Source organism: Tachypleus tridentatus, chromosome 10, assembly GCF_004210375.1.
Source record: "Tachypleus tridentatus isolate NWPU-2018 chromosome 10, ASM421037v1, whole genome shotgun sequence".
Taxonomy (NCBI): Eukaryota; Metazoa; Arthropoda; class Merostomata; order Xiphosura; family Limulidae; genus Tachypleus; species Tachypleus tridentatus.
This window is the reverse complement of record NC_134834.1, coordinates 79,172,759-79,186,020: the sequence shown is the minus strand read 5'-3', so window position 1 is coordinate 79,186,020 and position 13,262 is coordinate 79,172,759. Positions and strand designations below refer to the sequence as shown.

The 13,262-nt window shown below is 33.8% G+C and overlaps 1 protein-coding gene across 3 annotated transcripts in view; it reads left to right on the top strand.

Annotated features, from left to right (window-relative positions):
• LOC143229666 (lysophospholipid acyltransferase 5-like) overlaps positions 1-12,096 on the top strand; it is a 41,597-nt gene extending 29,501 nt beyond the window's left edge. For all 3 annotated transcript variants that reach the window (XM_076462306.1, XM_076462308.1, XM_076462305.1), the window contains 3 exons: positions 7,318-7,465; positions 8,513-8,671; positions 10,289-12,096. In XM_076462306.1, coding sequence (XP_076318421.1) covers positions 7,318-7,465; positions 8,513-8,671; positions 10,289-10,411 — 430 coding nt within the window. In that variant the 3' untranslated portion in view covers positions 10,412-12,096. The remainder of the gene's footprint in view (positions 1-7,317; positions 7,466-8,512; positions 8,672-10,288) is intronic.
• Positions 12,097-13,262: the final 1,166 nt, after the last annotated feature.

Here is a 13,262-nt window from a genome sequence, read left to right as displayed (position 1 = left end):
AAATTTGTTTTTTGATTTTGAAGATCTAACTTAATCAGTTAAAAAAATACTATTTCTGACTTATTCTTCCAGTAACCTAAAGTAATATAAAACAGTTCTCATTATATCCTTACAATTGTCTGATTCAAAAGTTTGTTTGTATAATAGAGAGCAGAAGTGATAGATTACACTAAATTTACAACTCCTGTCAGAAAAACAATTTCAGATGCCTGGAGAGTTTGCCAAACTCTCCTAAATTTACCTATCGTATAGAATGGCAGGTGCCAAAAGAGACTTTTATGCACAGAAAACCACTAAAATGTGTGTCTTAATGATAGAATGGTTATAATTTGTACATTAGACTTGCTGGAGGTGTTATGAATGTAAACATAACTGTGGAAATGCTTACCTTTTGTTGGAAATGCAAGTCAAAAAAGGACGTATTTGGAAGAGAAGTTCAGAAAACAGAAATCACAGACAAGTGACAATAGAAAGATTAAAGAAACTCAATTATTACTGGAAAACTCAAACTTAAGAAGGTCAGACTTAAGTCTGACATTAAATATCTTCTTTCATCACTTGATGAAGATGTTGATAAAGTTGAAAATAAAAGAAACTTTAGCCTCCTGAGAAAGGCCAAGTCTGTTTTACTTTTTTGTTCTCAAATAATTCAGTTACATTTGAACACTGCTCGGTTAATAATAACAATTATTACTGCTTTTTCTCCATGTTAAACATTATTTGTCAATATTTGCATAATACTTGAAAGTGTACACCTGCATACAGATTCTTGTTTTGATTTTCTAGTAATGGTCATTGAAAAATCATAATTTTATTTCTGGTAAGATGTAGAACCCTGCAAAATCTACTTTTTTTGAAGTGTGATAATGTAAGACATTGGATATTTTAAGATCATGATTTGTGTTTGACAAGAGTTTTCATTTGTTAAAAACTCAATATATATATTTATATAGGTGAAAATAAAAGAACATGTTAAGTTATTGATGATACTATGATTTCCTGATCATAAAAATAGCATTCTTCAGTATCAGTGTATTTAGTATTTCATTTTACTGTCATATTGGTGTCGCTCATGGCAAAACTTTTCACTTTTCGTCCATAATATACATAATATTATATTTCAAGTGGTTATTAAAATTAAAGTTTTATTCAATGTAAGGAAATTATTTGCTGTGAATGGCAATTAGCACCTGATTGTTAAAGAAGTTACTGACTGCTGACAATACCAACATCTTGCTGGTGTTACTCTGTTGGAAAAGACCACATTTAAATCTTACTATACAATATTTAAAGCATGTTTCAGTTCACCTCAAGGTGGACTCCTGTACATGGTGAGGGGACACCCCAGAGAAGGTTCTGTACTTTCAATTTACCTTCTCTGAGATCTCAACATCCACTCACGTGTGTGCCGTGCATGGCAACCAATGAAAGAGAGAAGAAAATTCTTTTGGTTGAGGGGTTTAACCATAATGCATCACTTTGGCCTTGAATTCCTGTAGACAGGCAGTATCGGGGTAACCTCCTACAGGATCAATCTGTTGATCCATGTGGGCTAGGGGTCAACCAAGTACCAGTGTTGGACATTCAATGGATGTTGTGGACATTGTGTATAATGCTAGTGTTCATGTATTGTGCCCACAAAACCCCAGCATCACTGCAATGTTCTTGTTTGGCACTGTAGTGCTTCCCGTCTTAGGACTCCATGGTAGGTAGTATCAGTGGGCACTGAAATCTGTTGCCTTTGTTATAGATACCCCCATTTGAGAAAAAATAAATAAAAATGAAAAAATACAGATTATTGGAAAACAGCCATGCATGGATGACTGTGTTATACAATCACCATTTCAGTCACATTCTGTACCTTGACTTCTAATTATGCATTACTTATCTGAGAAATCCTTAGGACAGATGTCTTTTCTTTTTTCTTCAAAAGGGATTAGAGGGGCTTGATGGCTAACTCAAGTCAGTAAAGAATTTACATTATGGAGACGTTTTGATAGAAACAGATTGACCACAACACACCAAACTCTTCTTGAAAGCGTAGGCCATTGGAGATGTGCCCATTGAGGTTACTCCCCATACAACTTTTAATTATTTCAGAGGAGTTATAATTGAGATGGATTTAAAGAACATTCCCGAGTCAGAGATCCTAGCTGGTTTTTCCAGCCAAGGCGTATCTTTGCTGTGCCAAATCTCCACTCACAAAGACAGAATTGTGATATCTACTAATGTTCTGATATTTACAGTAGCATAACCACATTGTCCTGCCACAGTCAGTTCAGGTTATCTGAACTGTAGGGTACAGTCGTACGTTTCCAACCCTCACATAAAGTCTATGGGTGCAAACTGGAATTGCACTGTGTTAAGTGTAGTGGTTCACATCTCTCATACTCTATTTCTTGCCCTAAATGGTTAGAAGAAAAAGAGATGCAAGGTTTGAAGAATATAAGCAATATATCCTACCAAGAGACTTGGATGTTATTGACCCCCACTCTTTTACACTGCCACAGTGGGAGTGCAGACAGATCTCTCTCTGCCTCCAGCACAGTTATTTGTATAACATCTGAAGAATCTTTTGTCTTCCATTGTTAAAAAGTTCATGAATATACATCTACTTCCATTTCTATCACTGCCACTCCTTCCAGTGGCTGTCTTGGTCTACTTTTTTTGGCTTATTTTTACCCATATCTGGCAGGAGGATGTTTTTTTCTGATGCTTGGTGATATGCTATTGCCCTCTTTTTCATTAAGCCTAAAAAGGATTCCAAGATTCCTTCAAACTACTATCCAATTACTTTGTCCATCTGTCTTTGTAAGATCTTAGAGAGGATGGTTAATGCTCATTTTGTTTGCTTCCTCAAATCCAACAACCTGCTCTTGCCCACTCACTGTGGGTTCAGATGACAACTCTCCACCATGGAACACCTGATTCGACTTGAAACATCAATCAGGGAAGCCCATCTAAAGTGACAACATCTTGTATCTGTACTTTATCATGAGAAAGCTTATTATACTATGTGGAGGTTTGGCATCATGCAAGACCTCTACTTTTTAGGGGTTGCATGGCTATTTGCCCATCTGTTCACTTTCTTTGGCTTCATGTTTGGGTGTTTCCTTGGGTCTATTCTTTTCTGCAGCCAAGAGATGCAAAATAATTATTTGTTCATGCCTTCAGTTGCTGAAACTTTTGTCCACAGACAAAGACCTGCATACTCAATCCAGGCTGGAAGTGGATAGACCTCTGCATAATAAAGAAAAAAACATGATCAAAAACAGAAGGGCTCCCCACTGTATTCTCTTCTACATAAATAAAAATGGCCACTTTGATACAGTTTAAGTGTTGTTTTCCTACGAATATAGGTAACATTATGTCTCCTTACAGGAAATGTTTCTGAAATCTGCTGATGCAGGTTGTGTGATGGACAAGTGCATGGAGGGGTGGCACTGTTGGACTATCAGCATGTGCCCACCATGTCTTTGACACTCTGTACATTCTTGGAAGCTGAAGCCATCCATGTTTCCATAGATTGTACCATCACTATTTCTTTTCTGTTCCTGGCTCCCAAAGACACCTATGATCAGTCGGACCTTGATGCTCTCATTGAGCAGTTACTGTCCTTTTCAACTCTGGGGAATTTTAATAGACATAATTCCCTCTGGAGTGGTGCTTATATTGGTAGGAGGGGTTGCTCCATAAAGCATATGCTGTCAGGTAATGCCATTTCTCTCTCCAATACTGATTTTATACTTATTTTCATGCATCTAGTCAGTCTTATACTGCTAATGATCTTTCTATCTGTCCCCTTCACTTTTCTCTTACTTTTCTTGGAGGGTTGACAGTAATCCATGGGACAGTGATCATTTTCCTATCATTTTGAAAGAGACTGGTCATAGTCAATGCCACTCGACTCACATACCTTGATGGGAGTTGGATCAGGTCAATTTGGCCCTCTTTCACTGAGCTCTTGGAACTTAATCATGTTGTCATCAGTAAGCCATTGATAGACAGCTGCATGGTAGCATTGAATGACTGTCCAGGCAGCTACAAGATGTATTTTGACATATTTTCCACAGTATCCTTGTCTTTGGTTGAATCTTGCCTACCATGTGGCATGGAGGGCTCATAAACAGGCTTGATATATCTTTCATAGGTATCCCATGCTTTGAAACTGCATTGCTTTTCAGTAGGCCTATGCATGTGCTCAGCAGGTTAGTCATTAAAGCCAGAAGGAGTCTTGGATTAAATACACATCTAGCATCTCTTCTACCACCAGTTCCAAAGTCATACAGAACAAACTTTGATAGGTCAGTGAACAGTATACTTCTGCCCCCTTTTGATCTTGTTCTCTGATGGCCAGTAAGTTGCTGATGCCCAGGGCATTGCTGATACTTTTGGGGAATGCTATTGTTGGGTATCTAGCACTTCTGCTTCATTCTCCACCTTCTTAGCCATCAAGACTTGGGCAGAGCAATCTCTTCTTTCCTTTTGGGATGATCGTCTGTATGACTATAATTGCCCCTTTACACTGGTGAAACTCATGCTTGCTTTCATCAGTCAGATTTGATGATATTCACTGCAAAATGCTGGGCTCTCCTACTCCTTTTGCTATTCTTCTAGTTGTTTTTAATTGAATCTGGCAGGAGAATGCTTCTTCCTGATGTTTGACACTATGCTATTGTTCTCCCTTTTCCTAAGCCTGGGAAGGATTCCAAGATTCCTTCAAACTACTGTACAATTGCTTTGATGAGCTGTCTCTATAAGATATTTAAGATGAGCATTGACAGTCCTCTCTCTTTGGTTTCTCAAATCAAACAACCTCATAAACCCACCTAGTGTGGGTTTTGATGACAGCACTCTACCATGGACTTGAAATGTCAATCAGGAAAGCCTTTCTCAAGCGACATCTTGTTTCTGTATTTTTCTTTTACCTTGAGAAAGCTTATGATGCTACATGCAGGGATGACATCCTGCAAGACCTCCACTCATATGTGTTGGATGACCATTTACCCATTTTTTATTAAACATTTTTAAAGGACTAACAGTTCCAAGTGGGATTGTCACTTTCCTGTTTTTTTTCACAGAAACTTGGAGTCTCTCAGGGCTGTGTCTTGAGTGTCACACTTTTCAGTATAAAAATTAATGCCATCAGTGTACAACTCACCCCTACATTTGCAAATGGTCTCTGTGTCAGTCATTGAGCATGAGGTTTATTGAACAGCAGTTACATATTGCCATTAATTTGTTTACTGACATGGACCACACAAATGGTTTTACCTTTTCTCCCTGTAAAATCAGTTTCATGCACTCCTGCTGCCAGTGGGATATTCATTTTGATCCTGAGCTCTGTATCAAAGAAGTCATCTTCTCATGGTCCCTGAAGCAAAGTTCTTGGGGCTTATCTTTGACCATAAGTTGACATTTATTCCACACAACAAAAAGGTGTCAAGTGTACAAGAGCACTGAATATCCTCTGTGTTTTATCATTCACCTTTTGGGGAGTTGATTGATGTTCTATGCTAAAAGTCTATCATGCCCTCATTCAGTTGAAACTGGACTGTGGGTCTCTGGTCTATGACTCTGCTAGGACTTTGGTCTTTAAAGATGTTGGACACTCTTCACCATCAGAGGCTTCAGCTCTGCACAGGATTCTTTTACACTTCTCCAGTCCAGAATTTGTACAATGAGTCTCACGAACATCCTCTGTATCTTTGCCATTTGCAACTGTCTTTACTCCAGGCTTTAAAACTTTGATACTTATCACAGCATCCCACCTGGGGTTGTTTCCCTTCCTTAGTGAGCCATGCTTTTTCAGAATAGATGGTCTTTTATTGTTCCTTTTGGCCTTTGTATCCAGGCACAGTTGGATGAATTGGGTCTGTCCTTGGATAACATTGCTGTATTGAGTGGTCAGCCCATCCCACCATGGCTTATTATCATCTCCAATTGTGACCTGTCATTGAGTCATCCGAAGAAAACGGATACAACCAGTTGGAATTTCCATCTTCTATTTGCTGAACTGAACATCTTTCAAATCAATCTTGCATTCACATTTATATGGTTGGTGTGAAATCAGGTTACTCTGTGGGGTCTGTCATGGTTTATTGTGATTCAGTGGTTGTACACAGAATACACTCCATGCCAGTTTGCAGTCGAAGTGAGCCATGTGATAACAAGCTTTTCCAGATGAAACTTTCTATTACTCTTTGACTGGCTTGCTTCCATAAGGATCAAAAGGAGGATGTTCTCCTGGTTAGACTACCATTGGTAACAGTGTTTTAACTCATTGTTTTCTTTTATCTGAGACTGATGCACCAACGTGTTGTCTGTGACACTGTAATGTCATCGTTATGCCATTTTAGACATTTTTACCATGGGTTCACCCTTGACGTTGGACAATGTCATTGGCAGTGGTAACACTATTTACCTAAGATGTGTTTTTAAATTTTTAAGAGACCATTGGCCTTTGTTTTGTTTTAACCTGATTATGTTCTATGCATTTTAATAATTTTACTTTTATTCTTATTTTTTAACTGGTTGCTTGGCGTGGATAGCCTAGTTGCTTTGTGCCAATAAATGTCAAACAACCAATATTGTTTCAGTTAGATTTTGTGACTTGCAAACAAGATGTGCACAGAATTTTAAGATCTGTTTTTACATTAAAAAATAAACATTTTATTTGCTTTAAGAGGAAATGAATATCAAGAATGATTTCATGGTTCATAAATAATTTAAATATTAAAATACTAACCAGTGTATGTATGATTTTTTTTCAGGTTTCAGTATTTCTTAACTATTTTATGTCTGTTTACTTTAAATTATATCACTGACTGTTTTATTTATGGTATGACAGATTAACAAAATAATAAATGACAAAGTAGTTTCAAAATTATTTATTTTGGTAAAATATCAAAAACACTTTCAGTGTATTTTTTTATTATTAAAGTAATCAATTTATAAATATTTGTCACAATGAAAAGTACTTTATGTAAGATAGACATAGCTAAACAGATTTTCAATGTCCTAAGGTCTTTGAAGAAAGTTATTGCTTTGTGTGAAAATATTGCATAAGTAATATAACATTAAGTACTCCTTTACACATTTCTGTCATTTTGCTTTTGATAGTGGTGTATGTATATCTTTTTGTCCACAGGCCTCAAAGTTAAATACTTAATCATATTTTCAGTATAAAATGTTTTAAGGAAGGATTTTTCATGCATGGTGTGTTTCATAAAATACATTGTAGAAGTTTCTTGTTTACTTTTAATTGGATTTTGTAAAATTACTTGAATTTAAATATTTAAAAAAATATATTTACAGGTACATTTTCAAACGGCTGAGGTTCCTTGGGAACAAACTACTATCACAAGCAATTACCTTATTGTTTCTAGCAATGTGGCATGGGCTCCATTCTGGATACTATATGTGTTTCTTCAATGAGTTTTTAGTCATGAAGATGGAAAAAGATGTAAGTGCACTAACACATTAAACTGGTTTTTCTGTGCTCTTTATTTCTATAAATATCGATCACTAAACTACTAACTCTGTCACTGATGGAACACTGGCCTAGTTTTGAAAAAGTAGTATAAAATTTAGACATAATACTGTATTTTATCCTACAATTTGTCTTCAATTTATATATTTATTAATAACATACCTCCATGAATAATTTTATATTTATTTCATTATTTATAAAACATCTACCAGTAACAAGGGAGCCTGATATGTGTGTGTGTGTGTGTGTGTGTGTGTGCATCTTTATATATAGACGCACATACACATAATTGAGAGCATACTTAAATTTTATAAATATAAACATAATTTTATTACAAACACTTGGGTTTCTTCAAGTTTAATGTGAATATTAGTTTTGTGAAAATTCCAGCACCAAAATTTAGTCTCACACTAACTTATTTTTGTCAGTGTTAAATTGTTTAACTGAAGAAACAAATCTAACTTAAATTTTTGTGGAAAAATACTTTTCACAAAGTACTAAATAAATTTTCCAGCTGCCATAAAACTAATTGTAACTCAGTTTATTTAATATTGTTTTTATAAATATCTACTCACTGTACTATATTAAAAGCTATTAATAGGTATGAGCTGTTTTGTGGGTTTAACTTTCTGGTTTACACTTACTGAATCAAGAAAACTGGACGATATAAAATTAAGATATGCCTTAGTTTAATTCTGTGTTATAAATATTCAATTTTTTTTTAAACTCAGGACTTCAAAATAAAAATTGGGTAAGTTGGAGCAAGCAAATGATACAGACCAGTGATGAGTAGAAAGTTTGAATATTGTGTTTTGAAATTTAAAAAAATTAAAATTTATATAATAATAAAATATGTTCTAACAACATTTTGTTTTCAATTTTATTTATGTATTGATGAAGAAGTATCTTACTTAAATTTTGATTGCAAATGTATAAAATGTCAATGTACACATTGACCTGCTCACGTTTTATTTATCCTTTTAAGTGTAATTACTCAGCACAGTTATCTATGTTCTTCAGGTAACATCGTTAGTGGATAGGTTGCCAGCTGTCAAAGCATTTCTTAACTTAAGTTCCTTACAGCTACCAATTTATATTCTGAAGAAGTTTTATTTGCTCTTCGGCATGAGCTACTGTGTGATGCCATTTGTTCTTTTATCAGCATCAAGGTGGTTAAAGGTAGGTATTTATAGACTTAAACTTCATACTGAGAGAGAACATGATAACTTGTGACTAATGATGTTTACAAATTAATGTAAGGAATTGAGCTATTTTTGTTGTAAAATTATAACATTGCCATATATTTCATAATTTTCTTTTAAATCATTTATATTGTTTTAATTTTTGTTCAGAGGCAGTTACCAAACAAAAGATATTTGGTATTTAAATTGTCACATTGTATGTAATACTTTAATTGAAGGTTCTTGTTACCTTATCTACATGGACCTAGATGAAGAAGCTTTCAGTTTATAACATTTGGGACTCATAAAAGAATTCCAAAATAATCTGTTCACCAGAAAAGTAAAAAATGTAAATAAATCTGTGGTACTGCAACTTTTTTATTTTTATTTAAAAAAATTGTAGTCATCATAGAGTTCTGTATTTTCTAGTCTTAAATTATTTTAATTCTTGAAAGAAAAATAAAAAATTAAACACACAAACCTATTACTGATATCAAGAAATGGTGGTAATTTATTGAATTGGATTTCTTGGATTATTCAATTATTCAATAATTGGATTATTGAAACCTGGATTTCTAATAAAATGTTCTGACAATATATAAATAAAATCATTGAGGTCTTTTAATTATTATCTTCTGATAGTTATATGTTTTAAAGAAACAGAATGAATATCAGCAGTATAAAGCTGATTTTTCATTCAGTACAGTTGCAATGTATTGTTGGTTTTGATATTACACAGGAAAAATACTCTGGGCAACATTGAAAAGTTGTAGTTAAACCAAACTGAATCTGTCCAATTATTTGCTTCTAATTACCACACAAAAGAAAATGTTTCAAATTAATCCTACTGTTTGGTCAGTTAAGAGTACTTCAAGAGTTGGCTGTGGTGCTTGCAATTAATTAGCTATCCCTAATATAGAACTTATAGACTAGAGGGAAGGTAATTAAATGATAAAGCAACCATTTTGAGATTTATAAGACTTTCACCTGTTTGCTTCTGATATATGCTGAAAATAGTTTCTTATGGTTAATTTGAACTTTGTGATGTGTGTATTTAAAGTTATTACCTGTTACAATACCTGAGGTATGTTCATTTTATACAAAATTAATATATTTTTAAAATGCTTCTGAATACCATAGGCACACTTGGAATTTAAATGTTTTCTTAGTTTTAAATCAGAATGAAAGAGACTGAATTAGCTCTTTATGTAAGTATGTAGTAAGTTGAGTAATAAAATATGCTTACTAATAAGTGCTAGAGGGTTATCCCTTTATTCCATTTGATACAGCACTTTCATAGTATGCAAGAAGTCTGAGGTTAAAATCCAAGCAAAGAAATATGCCACAAAAAATTACCTCACAGGTACTAAATGACATCACCTGAAGTTAGACCCAGAAATGGATCTCGTTTGGTGGTTTGAATTGTTAAAAACTGAATTAGTAGGAAGTATTTCAGTTCTGTTAGTTGAGCACTCCTTTGGTAAATGACAAGTTCAAATCCAAGGTAAGTAAATTAATATATTGTGAAAGAATTACCAACAGTGTATATGAAAATGAATAATGTGTGTAATAACATCAAAAGAAATTGACAAAGGCTATGTTTTGTTTTTTTCAGGTTTATTCTTCACTTTACTTTGTCTGCCACATTATTTATATAGGTTGGCATGTGATTTACTTTGTTATGAAGAAGATGAAATTGGTTTCAAGATTAAATCCAGATAAATCAAAGAATAAATAGGCACTTGGAGCATGGACATATTTTGAAAACTAAACTGAATGATACTCATTCGTATCTCTACGAAAACCTTTGTTCATTAATATCTCATAATCACAGCTATAACACAAGGGAAAATGTCATATAATACAGATGTTAAGAGTGTAAAACACAGCTTCCTGGAGTAAAATAATTAATTTTTGATAAATTTCTAAATAATTTTTTGTATTAAAGTAATTATGTTAGTCTGCCAGAAGTTGATGATATGTACATTTATGGACTGTTTTAGAAGACACTGCCTCTGCTTTGAGAATATCATATGAAAGTGTTGTAGTCCAAACCTAAAATATATCCTATATGTTTAGTCTTAATAGATTTTTAATTATTGTTATGTTTAACATTAAATTCTTGCCAGTACAATATGTGATAGGAAATAAGGAAATTTTTCACATGTGCTATTTTAACCTTTACTGATGCAATTTACTACTTTTTAATACATAAAAATTAATTAGATGAAAATGTAGGTGTAGACACACAGGTTGTAGTCACTGGTTTGTTGCCTGTTAAGTGTTAGTGTGGATGTCTGTAAGAAAATTATCAAACATCACAACGTTTGTGTAATATGTGAGGAAATAATATGAAATACATAAAAGCACACAAGACCTTTTCAACACCTACATAATTACTAATGAATTCGTAATAAGAGGATTTATGAATTTTTCTGGTAAAAAAAACAAAACAGGTAAAACTAAATGTAATGGGTGCTACTTTGGGGAAACATTACTTTAAAAATCCTCTTGGTAGCATTATGGTTAGGTGTAGAAATGCTGAAAGAAAGTTTTGATTTTAAAGAACAGTACATATATCCGAGAATACATCTTACAGATACAATGTTGAGCTTAAGGGAATACTAATGTACTGTGTAATACCTTGCATGACAATATTGTGTTTACATAAAGATCTAGTTTTAGGTCGTAGCAGCTTAAATGTTACATTGTAGCATTCCATATATAGTACACAATTTTCTTTACTGCTTGGGATTAAGTTATGTATTTCTACATTATGAAGTTAATCTGTAATGTTCTTTACAATCTGAATTTAACTTTCCAGTTCTAATGTAATTTTTCTTTTACAGTCTAAGCAGTTTATATTTTGTGATCAGACATTTGTAACATTTGAAATATAGTTGGTTTCTCTTTTTCAGCTACTGGTTTTAATTTTTACATGAATTCCACGATACTTTTGACAGTATAAATTCTGTTTGATGTAAGCTGTTATGTTCCTTTTACTAAGTTTTCTGCTGTGTATACTTTAAGAGGTTTCATATATTTTAAAAGGGTGATACAACTAAAATCTCCAGTGCGAAAACCTTTTCTTCTATTGTAGTCACTAGTAATCCTTTATTGCAGAAAATATCTCCGTTAATATGTGGATAGATATAAATTTCACATCCTCTACTGCTGTTAAATATACAATATATATTTGTAAGAGGTTGGTGCTACAAGTACACCAACCTATGGAACACTGAACATCAGTGTTAGAAATGTCACTTAGAATTAAGCTCAGAAATGTTAGTCACTTCGGTCACAAATTAGTTGGTGAAACAAATTACCACAGATTTCTTTTAATAGTGTGAACGGATATTTTTGTAATTGTATCGTTCTTTCTAAACTGGGTGTTATCCTGTAATAAATGGGTGTATTTGTAAATTTATGTACTTTATTTTTTCAATGAACGTTTATAATGAGCAGTAAGAAAGGTGATGTTCCCTTTTCATGTACTGGTAAGATAATTGCTTATTCGTAATGAAGTTATAGGGTGATATAAAAATGTAATTTACTTTTCTTTAGCCAGAAATTTTTATGCCTGGTTAATTCTCTCAAGTAAGGCTGATTCTAACAAAGAAATATTGAAAAGAAGAAACAAGTTTTGTTTTCTAATTATAGCACTTTAATTCAGTTTCAATCAATCATCTTCGAAAGATTTATACACACCAGGTGACAAAGTTTGTTTGTTTGTTTTTTTTAATTTTGCGCAAAGCTACACAAGGGCTATCTGCGGTAGTCGTCCCTAATTTAGCAGTGTAAGACAAGAGGGAAGGCAGTTAGTCATCACCACCCACTGCCAACTCTTGGGATACTCTTTTGCTAATTAATAGTGGGATTTACCGTCATTTATAACGCCCCCACGGTTGAAAGGACGAGCATGTTTGGTGCGACGAGGATTCGAACACGCGACCCTCAAATTACGAGTCGAATGCCTTAACCCACCTGGCCATGCCAGGTAGTATTAGACGACATCAAAGTTCAAAATAAAATAGTTCCTAACAGTTTAAAGTACTTGTTAGTAATACTGAAGCCAAAATCAAAACAGTTTATGATCTAAATCAGTCAAAACACGGTTAAGGCCAGGTGTAACCTAGTAGTTAAATTTCTTGAATTATCAGTCTTGAAATTCATGGTTCGTGACCAAGTTACTCAAGGACGCGCTTCGCACTTTAAAGGGCATGTGTTCTATAGCAGCGACAGTTAAAACCTGCCATTCCGTTAGACCATAGTAGCCCAAGAGTTGGAGACTGCTTTTGACTAGTTGATTTGTCTTTTGTCCTCGCCAAGCATAACTAGTGCTTCTGCAACTTTATGTGAAATTTTGAATATTGGATTAAACCCTTTGGTGCGTGTACTCTCATCTCGCCTTAACAACGTTTTCGTTGTGAAATTAGGTGTCAACAAAATATTTAATTCTGTAATTTTATAATTATGTATTAAAATGTTAAGATTGTTTAATACAAAGGAAAGTAGCCACATGTTTAAAGAAACACGATATGCCATCCAATTTAGATTTAAAATGCACTTGTTAAAAGACCAAGGTTTTA